The sequence below is a fragment of the Phallusia mammillata genome, chromosome 2 (genome assembly GCF_965637545.1).
Source record: "Phallusia mammillata chromosome 2, kaPhaMamm4.hap1.1, whole genome shotgun sequence".
Taxonomy (NCBI): Eukaryota; Metazoa; Chordata; class Ascidiacea; order Phlebobranchia; family Ascidiidae; genus Phallusia; species Phallusia mammillata.
Window position 1 is genome coordinate 29,841,061 of NC_137253.1, and position 19,096 is coordinate 29,860,156.

At 35.5% G+C, this 19,096-nt stretch overlaps 1 protein-coding gene across 2 annotated transcripts; it reads left to right on the forward strand.

Annotated features, from left to right (window-relative positions):
* The first annotated feature begins 838 nt into the window (after positions 1-838).
* Positions 839-18,181, forward strand: LOC145213364 (signal peptide peptidase-like 3). Of its 2 annotated transcripts, none has more exons than XM_080081612.1 (11): positions 839-1,232; positions 1,657-1,734; positions 2,505-2,572; positions 3,043-3,165; positions 3,912-3,990; positions 5,613-5,725; positions 7,063-7,241; positions 8,156-8,241; positions 12,024-12,229; positions 15,646-15,755; positions 16,516-18,181. In XM_080081612.1, exons 1-11 carry the CDS (start codon positions 949-951, stop codon positions 16,579-16,581), a joined length of 1,392 nt encoding a protein of 463 aa, XP_079937738.1. In that variant the 5' UTR covers positions 839-948; the 3' UTR covers positions 16,582-18,181. The 2 variants fall into 2 exon arrangements, with proteins under 2 accessions (XP_079937738.1, XP_079937737.1); XM_080081611.1 differs by having other exon boundaries at positions 840-1,232; positions 12,021-12,229.
* The last annotated feature ends 915 nt before the right edge of the window (positions 18,182-19,096 follow it).

Sequence of the window (19,096 nt, forward strand, 5' to 3'; positions counted from 1 at the left end):
CTTCGAACAGATGTGTACTGTTTATTTTACAACAACGGACGGTTTTATATCTTGGTTAATAAAAAACATATTCGGTAAATAAAATGGTTTGCTTCATCAGGCAAAAGTTAAGGACCAGAGTTAAGCAAATGGCAGTTCAAATCATTCATAGACATCTGTTCAAATTCCCCTGCACTTAATAGCAGCCACCGTTTCCTGTGTTTTGCAATATTAATTTTAAAGTCCAATCCAATTCAGTTTCCTCTAAATGCAGCTGTGTATGTATCAGGTTTTGGCATTAGTCAAATGATGGTCTTATAAAGCATGTTCCTTAATATTTAATGCAAAGCTGAATACCACCACTGGCATGCCTATGGGCCATGAATTATGCAGTTCTTTTGTTGTTTTAACTTTGTTTGCCTACCGTAGTTTTGTTTCCGGAGCTTGACTGAAGCAGATAGATTGTCAGTTATCAATGGTAATAGCGTTGAATAGTCCAGTTCATTAAAACGCTGTTTTTAGTGGTTGGTTTAACTAAATAGGGCTTTTGAAATTGGGAAAGGCAAATTGTACATGTTTTAACTGGGTTTAGTTGTTAAAGTTGTTGAGGACATAAGCTGTTTAAATTAGTAAAAAGTTGCAGTATGTTGAAAACAAGTTTGAGTACTTAACGAAGTTTTGTGTTTGTTTATGCTCCAGTTACATTGTGTACAAACAACTCTTTCATGTTGATACTAAACCCATTGTTTGTTTCCGTTTTTACCCAGCTAGAGTGAGACATAATGTTTATGTACAGTTTATGGCCAGCTCATACTTGTCATATATATTTACTGGTGCTGTGTGTTTGTGTTACCATATAATCTGACTAATAACTCTTTCAACAGGAACCTAACAGCACTAGGGTGAAGCCTTTGTGTTGTAGGCTCAGTTATTGCAAATTTAGCTAGCTGTGTTGCGTACAAGAAGACAATGTCTTTTAAACCTGTACATGAAAGTTGTTGTCGGTGTTCAAGGCAACGTCGCTCATCATCATTTTTCAATATGCGATGCGTTGGCTATTTGCTGTGTTTGATTTTTGTACTACTTTTGATACAACAAGCATCTGCACAAGACGATGTCCAAGCACTGGCTGTGGATGAAATTGGCCGAATACCGCCACAACAGCAAAACAATCTGAGAGCAAAACAGATAAATGGGAATAATGTAAAAGGAATCCCTGTGTCTGTTTCATTTCCAAAAGGCGACTACCAATGGTAGGTTTTTTGTATGACATATGTTTTGAAAAGCCAAACTTTAACAAGTGAAAAAAAGCAAAGCATTCTACGTAAATAACCTAATATACTAATTCTATGAAATACAACAATTACAGATCCCCAAGCATGTCCTGTGTTTAAAGCAGTGATATGGGTCATGGCACCTTAAAACTCTTTTGGGTTGCCTGTTTTAGTAAGAGCTGCTTTGGACTTTGTTTTTGTTGCCTTTTAATTTCCAACAGCATTAAACTGTCACATTATATGCATCAAACCAAATCAGACTTGATTATGATCCAAATAATTCGGCACATCACGGCATGTAAGGAATTCATTAAAGTTCAGGAAAGATTGTTTTATGGATCTATGCTAGATGCAATGTTAAAATAACATGGCAACACTGTTTTAACTTGTGTTTGTTTTTTAGGGCTTTCTCCTTGATGGATTCATCAAGAATCTCCACCTTTGTGATTGCTATTCTGCTGATTGTTTATGGCAGTTTCAGGTAACTGATGCTTTTTGCAAGTGAATATGTTTAAACTCCACTAGCACTATATGTTGATGTCTAAAATAGTAACTGTTAAAGCCTCTGCAATCAGTAAGTTCCATATATAATTTGTATGATTTATTGTGTTGATAAACTTGGCACAACTGTAACATAACAAAATGTTGTGTTGATAAAACAATTTGATTTTGGATGTGGGCTTTACTATGTAATTGAGGGTAGGACTATGGTTTTATCATACGTCCGTGCCTTTTAGAATCACATAAATTCTTTGGTACAATGTTTTGTGTGCATATTTAAGTGTGTGTTCATGACATTTGCTGTAGTTTAAATTAAATGGTAGACGAGTCTCTTGGTGTAATCATTGGTTTGTGCTAACTTATGCTGTAGCACTGTTCACTTAGTAAAGAACAGTACTAAATTGTTTACATAAATGACAAGGCGTGCGCTTTTCATTGTTGTATGTAAACACTAAACAGGAAATGCAACCTGTAATATTGCTCTTGCATTGTACAGGCATTGTTCAAACAATAGCATTATCAAATGTCATGCTTAACATTTAATACTGCTTGTGGGTTTTGTCACATACATTTACCTTACACGAGTCCAAATATTCACATTTCCCAAACTATGCAAGTAAATAACTTAGATCACTCTATTGCTCTAATCTATATTCTGCTCTGTTGGTAAACAAGTGCAAAATTTTGTGTTTGAAAAGTTTTGTTTTTTGTTTTTTTTGCAAACCTGACAAAATATTTTGCACTTTTTAGGTCCCTAAACATGGAAAATGAAGTAGGAGGCAAGGACAAATCGGTGGATGGAACAAATAGTGACCAATGTATGTACAATGAACACTTGTTTTGTGATGTGATTGACCTGAAAATTACCTAGCAATTTAGTTGTTTATTCAGTCTGCTACTTAAAACGATTCTGTCTGTATGGAATGTTCAAGCAATTAAAAATCTAAAAAAGAATCTTCCAGTAATATTTCTGGCTATAGGATATTGTGCTATTTTTAGCTGCAATGTGTTTAATTGCCCTGCATATTAGTTTGACATAGCAATTTCTATACATACTGCTTGTTTAAGGGGGGAAAGAGGCCTAATTCTAGGGTGTGTTATAATGCTAATCAAATAGAGTAATGGATTTTTTTGACTTCAAGAAAAATACTACAGGAGGTGCATGATCTGGTTGAGTCGCTTAAATGTGTTTTGACAAGTAGGAAGAATAGTAATCGCTGGTTTAATCTGACTTGCAAACCAAGCATTACACTTTTTTGACATGTAAATATTTTACCTTTTTTTTCAGCAACGTTTCAAATGATCAACTCAACACAGGCTGTTTGCCTTCCCATCGGAGCGTCTGTTTCTCTTCTTATTATGTTCTTCTTTTTTGATTCCATGCAACTTGTTTTTGCCATTTGTACTGCTGGTAAGAAAAGTGATCCTAATTACCACAGAGCTCTGAGTAATAAAAGTTTAAATACCTTAATCTTTCAGTCACATTTCTAGTGTCATCTATTTACCTTTTCACTGAGGCTGCCCAAAGATGTAATAAATTTACCAACTTTATAGGGCCAATTTTAAGTAGTAAATAAATACATTTTATTGATGCAGTTAGTAGTGATGGGACGATACCAGTTTTTGAAGCGAGTACCGATACCGAGTACGAGTACCACATGTATATACCTTCGATACCGAGTACCGAGTACGATTACCGAGTACTTAAGTACAGTGTTGTACTTAGTTGTATATCACTGACTAATTTATCTGTCATGGCCGGGGTACAGGCGTGCACACACACATGCAGAAAAATGTAATCTCCATACGATATTGAAAAAAAATATACGTAACCTGGCGGAACTTTTTTCCAATTTTATGCTGTCCGAAGCAAATATTGGCATAAAGTTGCCCGTATTCTTATGGTGTAAATGGACCTTCGGTACTCGCACGTTGGTATCGAAAACTGAGACAAAAAATTTCGATACCGAGTACGAGTATCGATACCACTGAAATCGTTCGATACCATCGATACCGAGTACCGAGTACCGGGTACCCGTCCCATCACTAGCAGTTAGACAACCATATTTTATACAGACATGAGAAAAATGTTGTCATTGCATATCTTTTTCTTTGTTAAATATAATATAAAACTGAAATATTCCCATTTTGTTACAGTGCTTGCTGCTTCTGCTTTTGCTTTTTTGATGCTGCCCATGTGTCAGTATATTATGCGACCCTGTTCATCTCCTAACAAGTAAGTCACTACACAAGTGCAGTGTTTCCAACATTTATTCTGTTGTGGTCCAGATAATGTCAGTTTAAAATCTTGTGACTTACTATTTTGCAAACATAACATGCTTCCTCATTTTAATCTTGTTGTACATTGTTATCAAGTTTTATTTTTGCAGTGAATCAGTTCAGCTAAAAAACTTGCAAATGAACACATTTAACCAGTTTTTTGACTCTGATTTGTACCTAGCTTTGTGGTCAAGAAACACTGCACTAGTGTTTACAACAAAAACACCTTATTGGTTATATATGTATACATTAATAATAGGGTTGGCAAGCCGGTCAATTGACCGGTCAAATACGGTCAATTGACCGGTCAATTGACAGCACTTTATTTAACCGGTCAAATACTATTTTTAATTTCAAAAATAAAATTTGGTAAATTTTCTTGGACTTGCTTTTTGGTTGTTGAAAAGGGTAATTTATTTCTAATAACCCTCAGGTAGAACAGTTTAGGACATACTCTTGTATTAATAAGTGATTTTTAAGCTAATGTAGATGTGTTTTGTTCATTTGAAAAAAATCCCATAACAATTAGGATATACTTTACATTTGAAATTAAGATCTGATTTACGTTATGGCAAACTTTGCAAGGTTTCCAATGCAATTAAAAAACATGGATCACTTCTAGCACAGTTTTATCTTAATAAATTTGAGTGTGATAGGTCCATGAGGGGAAGTTAGTTCATTGGTATTTACTTAGGCATTTTGCAAATGTTGCACATTTTTACTGACAGATAAAAAATCTAAGTAATTTAAACCATCTGTGTAAACTTGTAGGCCCACAGTCCTTTTTTCTATAGTTGATCCAAAAATTGTTTGTAGCTATATATTTAGCTTATAATTGCCCAGAATAGATTTTTGTAGATAAGTTACTGTTCAGTACTTATTGGGATAAAGTACGTACATATCAAGCTTTTGTATATTCCTTTTTTGTCATGAATGGACAACAGCTTAACAGCATAAATTACGATTTTAAGCAGGATAAGCGAGTTTTGCAGTTAAATCTCAGTCAAAATTAGACTTTAATCTGATGTATATAGAATATTATGAGAATCCAGTTCACAAATGTGATTACTGAATGAAAATTACAGACACACAGGTGGGGCCATTGATGAAATGAAGCATGCAATGCAGTCGGAAAAGTCTGTAATATAATATAAACTGAACATTTCCTATTTCACAAACAAATTTACATGAGTTGAAACCTTCATTTCCATTACTTATGGTTTAGAAGAAGATTAAACTTCCAACTTTTAACTAAAATTGCAATTTAACACTGGGAATAGTATTTGACCGATATTTGACCTATTTGACAAGTATTTGACCGGTCAATTGACCAGATTTTATTTGACCGGTCAAATGCCCAACCCTAATTAATAACGAGTAAAATGTCTTAGTAGCAAAATTGTATGATAGTATTACTATCCAGTTTTAAGCCCTGTAAAAATATGTAGTAAAGTCTGTATTCGAAAAGCTAGTACTGTATTGATGGTTATGTAAAGCTTATTATGCACCAAAGTTGAACAATGAAAGAGGATGTGGATGTCAGGTCAATGGAGTGCAAGATATTTGTGTACTTCGCAGGTTGTCGTTAGGTTTCTGTGGCCGTTTCACTCCCGCTGAGCTTCTTTCACTTTCCCTGTCCATTCTGTTTGTTTCAATATGGGTATTCACAGGCCATTGGCTGCTTATGGACGGTAAGTGAATGAATTGACTTTAAACATGACATGTAACTTGCGTTTGTACATTAAGTATCATTACTTTTTACATTTGAATTTAAAAAAGTTTCGTCTATTTATATAGCTTTTTCCTGCTCTACGTTTGTTTGTTTACCCTGATTACAGAATTATCCATCATTGTAACATACACGAAAAACATGGCCTAGTACAAAATTAGGCACTTTACTACCTAGATGTAAATTATTTAAATTTTAAGTGTTTTATTACACATATGGCATTGTAACTATAAAATGCAAATGAATTTCCACACTGACTAAAAAATTGTTCTATAGCCTACAATTTTGGCAATTATATCTTTTTCTTGTAAAAAAACACATTTATTCATAATTTTCTGTAAACTATGATTTGTGCCTGGTCTATTTATATTCTTACAACAGTAGTAACGTGGGTGGCATCATAGCCTTCATTTGTAGTTGTGCTGAAAGGTTACACATTGTAACACGAACACTACCACACATTATTTATTTAAGCAACCGTCTGCCTTTTGCTTCACTAAAGGGCTTTGTACTTTGCTCTACATGTTCTCAACATAAATATTTAGTTAAACTGTGTTTATATATAAGTGTACAATAGGTTACAAATGACAAGGTTATGTTATGATTAGGTTATCTATTTGACTTCAATAAAAAAACTCAAATAAAGTTAAAAAATGAATCCTTAAATGCATTTTAAACATTGTCCAGGATATGAACTAGTTTTTGAGCCATGGAATACTTTTTAAAAAAATTTGCGGAGCACCAAATAAAATTTGATAATGATGCAATAAACTAAACAAGCTGACATTCAACTACTGTATTGTACTTAGCAGCAATATGTCCAACCAAATTATGTTCTTGTTGTTAGACAATAAATGAAGCAAATCTCAATGAAGTATTCAAACTGGTGATAGTAATACTTTCATAAAAGAAAAGCTATTTATGCCCATTGTGTTAAACCAGTGACTTTCTACCAGTATTACACAGAACACTAGTCAAACAAAATATTTTTTTACGGAACGCCTGACAATCTTTCATGCAACACTATGTTTTGAACACTGGTCAAAATCACTGATGTAACTCATTTGCAAGCAGGCAATGACAGCCTAAGTCATCCAAAAACCCAGATAACAAATATTGGGTTTTGATGTAAACTTACTTAATTGCAACATGCTAACTTTATTCGGGGGCAGCTTTGAATAGACAAAGTTAAAATTTTTGTGATAAAATGTGCAAATATAAGCTACAAGCATCAAGTAAAGTTACCAGCCCCCCAAAACAACTAAACCATGTTTACTAACTGTACACTTTTATTTACAGCTCTCAGTATGGGATTATGTGTCTCGATGATTGCCCTGCTGAGATTACCCAGTCTTAAAGTTTCATGCCTGCTTTTGTCTGGCCTCCTCATATATGATGTGTTTTGGGTGTTCTTCTCATCGTACATATTCAATGCGAACGTCATGGTACAGGTTGCCACAGCTCAAGCAGAAAACCCTGTAAGTAGACCAACTTTAAATTTTGAGTTTTGTTACACTATGATTTCTATTAAAATTTATCGTTTTAAGATAGAAATTGACAAAAATAAACTACGCTAAACCTCTTCGGACCCATTTGGACCCAAAAAAATGTTCATATTCCAGATAAGGCAACGATCTGGATTAACTGATGTCATTTTGTTAAAACTTTACCACATTACAAGTCATTTGTCACTCAACCTTTGTTCGTACGAGGCAAAGATCCTTAATAGCCCAATGCGGTTTAACCAAGGTTTACTGTATTTTGTACATGAAAGCCTTCTGTTATATATAACACCCAGCTTTAAATGCCACACAAAGATTTGCTATACTACTAATATTGGTTAATGGTTAACATTTTGCAGGGTGCTTAAGTTGGTGTCAAATATCCTGTCCTCTTATTTCCACATAAAGTTGTTTCCCACAATAGTTGGCATGTAGAGTGTAGTGTTGCCGCTTTTCCACTTATTATGCCTGATACATAGAGGATGGAGTGTCATTGCACGATTTGCTACACACTGTCGCCGAACTCAATGCCTGTTGATTAATGACCGACTATTTATTAATGCAGACTGTTTGATCGTTAAACAGGACTTTGCTTAACTCACACAAGTTTTTGAACATTTTTGCAGTTGTGTACTTAAAGTTTACAAGGTTTCTAGGATTGTTTAAAGTTTAAATACATGTAAAATAAAATCTGTAAAATATAAATTGAAACAGCAAATTTATGTAGTGAATCTCTTAACTGGTGATGTTCAAGCAATTTTAACTTTATTACTATGGCCAAAAGTTATATTATGGAGTACAAAATCGCAACAGCCCTTCATTGCATAAAAAAGATCCTAAGTTGTAATACAATAAATAAAGAGTTGCCGACATTACTTCTTACTGTTTAGGTTGGAGTCCTCGCACGAAAGTTCAACTTTGCAGTAGCAAAAGATGCGCCTCAGTTGTCCCTGCCAGGAAAACTTGTTTTTCCCAAGTAAGGAAACTTTTTTAGGCTGAACACTGATCTGTTCAAAGTTTAATGAGTAATATAATGACCAAATTTGCATAGAAGAGGCATACTTTATTACAGAAATGTCTGAACAATGAGTCATGTTTTTTCTTATATGTATTAAGGCTCTTAAATTCCTGATTAAAACTCTTTTATGCATTAAACGAATTGTGGAAAATTATATTTTTAATGTTTTTTTTGTTTTTTTAAATTTTATAAACATATATATAGCAAAGCTGGAAATGTTTTTTTATGTTTGCTTGTAAATATTCGTTTGTTTTATGTTGCTGTCAATTTCTGTTATCAGATTTGATTTTAAGAACTATCTGCAGCTGCTGTACATATCAGTAAAGTGTAATTCAGTTTGACAGTGTTTTGATGATAATGCAACTCTAGGGATCTATGTTGGTTTAAACCAATCTGTCACTTGTTTACTTTTTATTAGCATATTCAAGATAATTAGGGCACTTTTCAGCAATTCGAAATTAAACAGAAAATCATCACCCCTTTTTCCTTACTTACTTCAAAAATACAAAGAATTGCTTCGTATTGATTTGGCAATTCTTTTTGAAAATGGGTCATTTCCCCTTGTTTAAGAGTTTCTCCCTATTTTTGCAAATCATTCCAGAAGCAACCATTGGCACTTAATTCACTCTAGGAAAAGAAACGTCTGTGAATGGGCTTTTTTCTCATAAGTTTGACTACAAACAGGAAAAGTCTGGCTGTAACTTTAATTTGCATGAAATATTAGAAGTTTTATTTTAAAAACTGAGCTGTATCCCTACTTGATTAGTATTTCATTAAACTACTTTACCATTTTAGTAAATCTATCATTTGAACAGTCTAAATGTCTTTATTAAGACCAGTGGTTCTCAAACTTTTTTATTTACGGGGCCAAATGGTAGTTTTTTCAGTGTGTAAGAAGCCACAAAAAACAAACCAATCACTAAAGATTACCTTATTACCTTAAAAGCTAAAATAGCAATCTTTGGTGGTTTTCTGAGGTCTGGTGCGAGCCGCAAAATAAGTAGTTGGGAGCCGCATGCGGCCCTGAAAGCCCCGGTTGAGATTTACGGATTTAGACCTTAGGGAAAAGTTTTATTGTGCATGTCAACATGCAAAATGCTTTTAAACTGGGGTATCTATAGGTTGAAAATGGCATGTATTAGGTCTGTCAGTAACTGTAACGTACTAACAATATTTTGAAATCTCTACATATCCCTTAAAATGCATTTTACAGTTTGTTCATTGTGCTCAGACAAAAAATAGCGGTTTGTTAAAAGGACATGCCAAAAAGACTTTTCTTGTGTACATGCAATTACATGGACATAGTCTGGCCCATTGCAAGAATGTACTAGAAATTTTGGCTCACAGTCAGATCTATGTAAGTTGTCCACCACTGGTTTATACCATCATAGCATTGTTTGGTTTCTTAAATAACCCAAAGTTGTTTGCCAAGCGTACTATGAATGACATTTAAAAGGTCTTATTAAAATATGACCTCCTTGAATGTTTAAACAACACAAACACACTCCTTTACTTATTTACCCACTTGATTTAATCCACATTAATATGGACAATTCACCACTAAAACCTGCTCTAAAGAAACAATTGACCGTCTTTTGTTACCCGTTCATAAGGCAGAAAATGTTTTAGGAGTGCCACCATGTCATGTATTGAGTCCCAGCTGACCATGAAGTTGCTTTTAAAATCATTAGCGCATCCAAGCTTGTTTTGAATGTGTAAAAGGTGCATAAGACACTGACTTCCTTAACCCAGGGGTGCAAAAATGCGGTAGCGTGGTCGCGCCGCGCGACCATAAAATCGGCGAGTGCGACTGTAATTTCTTGCCACCTACTTGGATGTGGTATATATTTTTAGAACTAATTTACTAAGATAGTGCTAAAACACTGAAGGAATAGCCCCACTTGAGAAAAAAAATAACTTTCCGACAACGATCAACCAATATTGCCTTTTCCATAAAAACACGCATGGATCAGCCCGCTACTACAATAGGTTGGTCGCATGTAGAACTTTTAAATTTGCCACACTTTTGAGGCACTGTCGCGATGCTATGCAAACTGCGCATAAAGTGCTGATTCTGCAATCATCAATTGACGTAGCTTAACAGTAGTGACCGTCGTAATAAGAAGTGACTTACTTCCTCTCTTTTATAACCGAGAATATTTAATCTCTCAGAACAAAATCCATTCCCACACCTCAGGCGAAGAATGTGGCGTCACCCATGCTAAGCGCCGTTGGCGCAATCGGTCACGTGTTTTTAAAATGGTTTGCAACGCGCATCCACTTAACAAAACGTCACACACGCCGCACATACATATCTTACGGATTCGTGGCTCACAGCGCAATTTTTCGGCAACCTGTGAAAAGTACCTTTCTCGTATCAAGCTACAATGGTTCGCTTTGATCGTTTTTACGTTTGTTTAACTTACACTTGTGTTTTATCCAGTAAATGCTAAGTTAACAGAACATCGCGTATACCACAACAAACAAGCTAAAGTCCCTTTTTTCCAGTCCTCGTGTGGTGCGTCGGAAAAAAACACAGATCATACGTTGTTGTCGTATTGCAGACATTTTTGTTCGGTCGCAATGAACGTGTGTAGAGGAAATTTTTGTCTATGCCGACGGTTTGGTGTGTAATAGTTTATGCTAGGCATGTTGAAGGCGGCATACCGATTTAGCCGATCATCAAACATTCCCACATAGCAAGGCACTGTGGGATTCGAATGTGCTGGTGGCTGTGAGTTGATTTAATTGTTAATATGTGTGTGCAAACAATGCTAAATATACAGCCAGCACACAATCTAACAATATTGTTAATATGAAGTGGTAAGGACATATATGTATGTTATATTAGGCTCCACACTGATGGTGTAGATAAGGCCAAAACAAATGCGCTACTAAAAATTACGGCACGCTACCAAACTCCGAAAACATTTTTGCACCCCTGCCTTAACCAGTTTGTTAATTCCACTAAAACACTAGAAAATGAGACTTTATGAAACTAAATATAAATCATTTTCTAGTACCAAATGCTTTTCGTACCACAATGAACGAAATGAATGTGTTGTATGTTTTGTTTTGGCAGTTTAAACTCATTGTTCATTTGTCAGCTATTGTGCTGGCAGTGCTATACAAACACATAAGGGATTGTGTGCTTGGAAGTCATTTTTAACAGAGCTGTACCACAAATTATGTATGGTACTAATGTTAAGGGTACATTACAGCAATACATAAACTGTACTACAAACTGACTTTGGATAAATCAACAACAAAATGTTAGGTTAATGCAAGTTTATTTCAAATCATTTCTCAAAATCAAAGTAGCATAGTAATAATAATATGTTTTACTGCAATGAGGTGTTTTTCTCAACAAGCAGGTTAAAATATGTTAGCTTTCATGGTAAAGACAAATATATTTTGCTACAAAGGCGTCTTGTTATGGGCGAAGGTACAATAGATGGAAATCATTATAAATAGTGCAATAGAATGGGAAATAATGCTCAGAATTAGTTTACTAGGGTTTGGCGGTTCTACCTACAGGGTTATACTAGTGACTAGTATAACTTCAATGACAAAATACACAAACCTTTCCTAATACAGTTATATACATTTTCAACACAGTAAAAACAAACTATTTTCTTTGTATTTAACATCTAGTTGTTTGTATCCTTTCTAGGAAGACCTGGTATTGTTTTACAATTAAATATCTTTTTTTGAGCTAATGATTTTTTCTCTTATAGCAGCATGGAGTCAGGTTTTGGGTCCGAACATTTTTCCATGCTGGGTTTGGGTGACATAGTAATGCCCGGACTCCTGTTGTGCTTCGTGCTTCGCTATGACAACTACAAAAAGAGAAAACTGGAGGGAGAGATGTACGCACCTTCGTCACCCGGTAATCTTATCTACAGAGTCCGATACTTTCACTGTACACTGATTGGATATTTTATTGGTAAGTGATTGTTTTGCTTTTTTACTTAATGCAAACTGTCAAAGAAAGTTTGTCGAATATAAGTATTTTGTGAATTTGTAGAGTACATTTACTATTTGCATATTCCTTCTACTAAAGTTAAAGCTCATTGAATTACAAGCTTTATCTAATGTTTTTTTTAATTACAAGGCATAGCAACAGCTTAAATGGGCACTTACATCTATGACCAATAGAAACTGAAAATGCATTGTTACAACACTGTTTTATCATTACAGCAACATTTTTATGGTGCTGAAAATATTACATATCGTTGCATGTTTTTGTGGGTCCCCTTCCCTGAAGGGGACACATATTGTTTTTGTCTATATTTTTTTTCTTTTTTCTTTTTTTCTTTCTAACGCGCATTTGTTCCCACGTTTTGGTCAAGAAAGAATGGTTCAAACTTTTTCAAATTTACACACATTATAGATATTGGTCTAAAGATGGTCCATGTGAATTTTGGCCCCGTTTGACCCCTCGGTTCACCCACAGCCCCCCAAAACGTGAAATTTTTAAAACGGCTATACTTGCTAAAGCAGATGTTTCTGGAGTTTTTGATTGGTACATTGCAGCGTATTTTAAACTATTTTGTAACTTGAAGTTGTACATATCCATTTTCACCCCTTTACCCCCAAGTATTTGTTTGTTTGTTCACATGTTAATGAGGCCAGAAATACAAGATTTAACCTGCTGAAATTTTTAACAGCTGTGGATAGGGTGCTCCTTGTTGGCTGGTAAAAATTTCAGTGCAATCGGCTCAGTAATGGTAAAAATATGTTTTTACATGCTGTCTTATGTCATATTTGTGCTCGCTCAGTGCACAGCTGACGCAATGGGAGTGATTGACGATAGTGGCACTTGGAAAAAATGCCTCTGCTTCACGCATGAACGCAGTCGTCACTTGACCATTTTCTCACTGGTTGGAATTAAGATGATATGGTGTTAGTGATATTGCGCTGTAAACGCTGCGGGGTCACGGCAGGGACAGGCGATGCGTATGACGTCATGACCGTATTTGCCTGTCGTTCAGTGCACAGCTGACGCAATGGGAGTGATTGACCATAGTGGCTCATAGAAAAAAATGCCTCTGCTTCACGCATGAACGCAGTCGTTACGTGACCATTTTCTCAGTCAGATAGAAGTCTCAACTCTCAAGGGAGTAATTCACTTGTTTACGATTAAGGCGAGTGAATGCAGCGGGAGTGCTCAGCTTGACGTCCGGACCGACGTTTTATGAGGCCGTCGTGTCGGTGATTAGAAATCAGCTGTTTTTGCGCAGCTATGCTATGTCGTTTTATTAAGTTATCAAGCACATTTTAACTTTTTGGGTTAAGGCTAAAGTTGGTTAAGTTTGTCCTTACGAATCTAAAAATAACCAGGGTGTTTGTTTACCATAAATCCACACAAACGCGCGTGTGGGGACCCATTCGTTTTTGCTTGCAAAAACAATCATATGTGTAGATCAAATGATGTGTATAGTAAATTGGTAAATATCTAACAGTGATTGTGCCCTATTTTTACTGTTACCAAATCGCATATGCATATGTATGGGGACCCATTAGATTATGCTTGCAGAAACAATTAGGTTATAAAGTGCCAGGAAAAAGATAGGGACCCAATAAAATGTAGGTGCCAAATATATATCCATTATAAATATAGTAAATGGAATATGTGATACATCATTAAATATGATGTAGTATATATAACCCGGCAATATATAGGAAAACCACTATTCTAGTTTTTCTTTGAATTTTCTACTATTTACATAAACCGAATATATGTATGCTATGAAATAGTGGCTTTTGACAAAAACATTGTTTTTCTGGATTTATGGTTTGAAGTGTAAACACTTGAAAATTGTCATATTATTCTATTAGGTTCATACATCAGTTATTGTATGCTTTGCTATTGCAATTGTATGCCAGTATACCAGTAGTTGTGTGGTGCACAATAATTGCAGTTCACTACTGAATAAAGACCAAAGTTCTTACTTCCCTTTAAAGGAAATTAGCAAGTCAAATATCATCAATCCAACTATTTTAAACTTAAATGACATTCATTATGCATTTTAAAATGACACACACATCTGAGCAAAAACCCCACATGATATGATATAGATTATGACAAGTAAATGCAATATAGCAGGTGGAAATGGTTTTGTCAGTTGATTAATAGAAGCACACTTTCTATACTGTAAGCTCCATACAGTGCTAGGTATATTATGTGGTGGTTTTAGATGCCAAAATCATATCCTTATGAAATAGCTTCACGTAACCAAGGGGGACAATAGTCCTACCTCGATTTGTAATGTTATCACTTTACAGCAGTGGTTTTCAAACAGTGTGCCCTAGTGCACTACGAGAGATTTCCAAATGTGTGATGCGTAACATTTGCTGTTGAAAATGCAAACATATACATCTGGTGTTTTAGGACTTAATGACAAAATGCAAGTGTACATGACAATGTTTGAAAGCACAAAGTTTTGTTATTGGTCATAAAAAGTAACCTTTTCCCATCACAATAGAGTTGTACATTAACTTTCTTTAAACAACTTTATATTGTTTGCCTGCAGCAGAATGAATATTTAGTTAGGTAATGCACAGCATGTTTGAAAAGTTTCAGAACCACTGCTTTACAACACTAAGTATACCTTTTCACATAATATTTTTGTGTTGTATTAATCAATATAGGCCACCAAAGAAAAAAAATTGCTGCCATACCGCTGGCAGTTTCACCCATAACTACTTTGTGCGTTGTTTTACATTTTAATCCAAGTTATTATTGTTTTGCTATAAGTAATATCGTCTGGCACGTTGGGACACTCTTGGCAAAAACGAATTTGTTTCCAACACATTGATCTACTTTTAAAGTTTCCTATACATTGCATTACTGGCTACTGTGAACGGTTTCAAGTATTGATTAAGCCGTCGCTCAGTGCAAAAAGCAATGTCTTGTTTAACCGTGAAATAACATGCAATCGATACGCGGATTACATGCTACCACTGCCAGTACAAGGACAAAACGAATTATTGACAAGGATGGGATTCGATCCGTCGACCTTTCGTTCCAAAAAGTTCACAGTTCACATTAATGTATTTTTTCACGCCAAGCAATAAACCACCCAATCTATGTATGTTAGGGTTTACGCATTTTTAAAAATAGAAATATTGATTCTCACGTCACTATTAGTCCAGCGCTATCGCTTTTCGTATGTGTGACGTTCGAATCACGTCATAACTTGTGACGTAATTCAGATAAAAATCCGTATAAACCCCCTTTTTTCAATTTGGTTTTCAAATTTTTTTTGGTAAATTGTAAACTGCAATTGTTTGTAGATGGTGACGTCATAAACAACATTTGTGATGTCACTTTTAATCACGTGTCACTTTTTCGTGCAGGTTTGGTGACTGCCACGATAGCATCAGAGGTGAACAGCAGTGCCCAACCTGCCCTGCTGTATCTGGTGCCCTTCACATTACTGCCGCTCATCACTATGGCTTATATAAAGGTGAGTTAACTCGAGTTAAATACCATTGCAGGAGCGATCTTGATCAAGCTTCATTTTGGTGATTGCTATTGTTACGTACATAATCGACAATGCATAACCTACAGGTATTAGGTATATATACATATATATTTTCTAAGTAATATTAGTAATAGTTAGTAATAATTTCTTTAAAACGAAGGCTTAAATTAGTGACACACTGAAGTCTAAGTTGGCTAAAACAGGGATCGGCAACCTTTTTGGCACTGCGGACCATTTTTGAAAGTGAAATTTTGTCCCGGTCCGGTCTTAAGAAAACTACAAATATTTAGCAATGAAAACACATAAATTAGTTTATCATCCCCGGGATACATGGACAAAATGTTTAAAGGCATTTAACCAGAAAAAGTATACGGTCCGGTAACGAACTCCTCGCGGACCGACGGTTGTCGTCCACTGGGCCAAAACATTGAGGCCAAAATTGCTGTTTTTCGATTTTGGCCAGTACTTGAGGCGTATGATATTGAAGGGGCGGGGGTATTGGACCCGGTTAAAAAAACGTTACCTAAATCCTTCTAAACTCAGCAATACCGCCTTTGATAAAAGACCTTTACCAAGTTTAGGCTTATCATATAGCGAATTCACATGACAACTGCTTCCCATTTAAGACATTTTAAAGCGCAAGATGTGTTTTAAAGTGATAAACTTAATAAATACTATCAAGACCTTTCAAAAGCAAACAAATGCTTTATGTCTGTCAACAAAAAAGTATTTTTTTCGGCAGGGCGACCTGAAGCAAATGTGGAACACCCCATTCAAAGCGGTGACTCAGCGATTCATGGAGGTTTGATGATGACTCAGCACCTTTGTTGTATTTCCGCGAGTCGACGTTCCATGATGACGTTAACACATACACACACTTTGACAAACTTGTGACGTCACAATTATCTTTATGTCGCACCAGGGCTCGTCTCTGATACCTAACGGCCGAAATTTTGCTGCTGTTTTTGTCACAAAACGATATTTTTTTGCGGATTTGTCTCGGTTTAGGTGATTAAACCTCCAAATTGTGGGATTTTTGAAATTGTTCCAAACTTTGGCAAATCATGAATTTCTCAAAATGACAACCGAATTTTAGGGTCTTTAAATTTTTTTTTCTGTTCTCTTCGCTATATCTGACAAATTGACTTATAAATAATAAATTAGTTGCATGAAATACTGATAATTATAGCAGTAAATGAAGCCTGTTTGAACCCTAGAAAACATGGTTCTCGTGACAAAAACATATTTGGTTTTCACAAAATAAGACCTCCACCATTAATATAATATTTTTCCCATCATATGATTTTATCTTCATTCATAAATACGTAAGAGGGAACATATATTAAAAATGGCAATTTCAGCAACGGAACATCTTCTTTATTGTTTCTATGGAACTTAAAGCAACTTTTAGGTCCAAGTTTTACGAATGGAATTTCTTCTGATAGTTTCTGCGCCTTTTGTATTGAATTTTTGTATCACTATATTTGTTTCTATGTAGATTTTTCCGGACATCAGTCAAAGAATCGTGTTCTTTTATTGTACTGTATGTTGTTCTTGTTGTTGTACGTTTGTAGTGCTTTCTGTCGCAAAGGCGATCGCTGTTGTCCAAACGCTTTCGATTCGTAACGGCTAGCGGGTTATACAATTACCTAACGACCAATCACATTTGCGCTGTGTGATCGGTTCATACGTTTCCCGCCTTTTTTTTCAAAAACGTGAAGAGTTTAGGCTGAAACCGGATTTTCAAGCACTTTTAATGACTGAATATAAAGCTTTACTTGACTGCATAAAGCTCGTTGGTGAACCCGCTTTAAGCTTTTCATTTGTACTTTATCTTTTAATAAGGCATGAGTAGAAAAAATGCTGTAATGTTTTTTAGTTTCTTACTTATCACTATGTAGTGCGGATTTTTCGAGCTTCATACTTTTTTGAAACGTCTTTAGATGAACTTCACTAAGGAACTGCGCTGCATTAAGAAGTATTACATTTTTTACTCGAGTTTATGCAGTTTCGGCAATTTTGAAATGACATCACATTTCGTTGCAGTTTTTTTGGAAAATTACCAAATCGAGGAATTTATTCTCATGCTTGAAATTAAATGATACTTTTATAACGAAGCAACCGTGCATAATTAGGGCAACTTGAATAATTAACTAAGGGGTTTAATTGTTACCCTCTAAACTCCACAAAACTGCCCCCAAGAATCCTTTAGCAGTAGTAGTATCGCTTTGTTTGTGTCGTAGTTGAACGTCACACACCGTATGTGTTACGTCACAGTGGTGTTGCAGACGAATCTTGATTCTTCATTTGTGTTGCGTGATGTTTGGGAGAAATTGGGCGATTTCTTTTTGCCTTTATGTTACCCTGCTCGTCTACAGCGTGATGTGAACACAGTTACGTTCTGAAAATATTGTGGTTTTGACATTAGACAGCGATTAGAGCGAAATTAAGTATATCTGTTATCAAGACCAGTCTGCTAGTAGTTGGTCAGCTGTACCAGTGGCATTTTAGAGCAAAATTTTACATTTACATTAGATTAACAGGAAGAACATAGAAAATTTTCCCTTGTAATTGCAAAGATACGAGTTTAGGTAGCTGACATTTCTAGTTATTTAACTTTAAAAGAAGTTGCTACCGGCTCAAAACACGCAGAGACCTTAAGAAAATAATCTGACATTGGTTTGTTTTACCTATTGTTAGGTCATAATGATGCTTTATTAGACATTTTAAAAATCGAATGTTATCAGTTAAACGAGGCAGGGGTAGTCTAAGACAGTGGTTCTCAACCGGGGGTCCGCGACAACTTCTTATTTCTCGCAAAACGAGATTAATAAATCGCGATTTGACAAAAAAAACGCTTTGGCGTTTAAAACATGAAACTTGTTTGAAAACATTCTTCGTAGGCGACCAACCACAGTGCATTATGACATCTAAACCCCATTGTGATGCAACAGACGTAAATTGTCAGTGGAGAACAACGTCACATTACACTGTAATGGCTCTTTCTTGTTGATTCCCGATGTCGCAACCCAGAAAAAGCGATTAAAATGTTGGTCCTGGACCGAATGTGGTTGTTATTTTATGCACCATGTTTTGGTTGCTTGTAAATAAAAAAAGACAAAAATACCTAATACTTCCAAGGGGCCCGCAATTAGATTACAGCACCGAAAAGGGTCCGCGAAGGCTAAAAGGTTGAGAACCACAGGTCTAAGATGTACAGTGTTGGATCTTTTGTATTAAATTTACTTCTACGTATCCAACCTAGCAGAGCAGTCGTATTTACCTTTAACCTCGTAAAGTTTTTTTACAACCTTGTGGTCAAA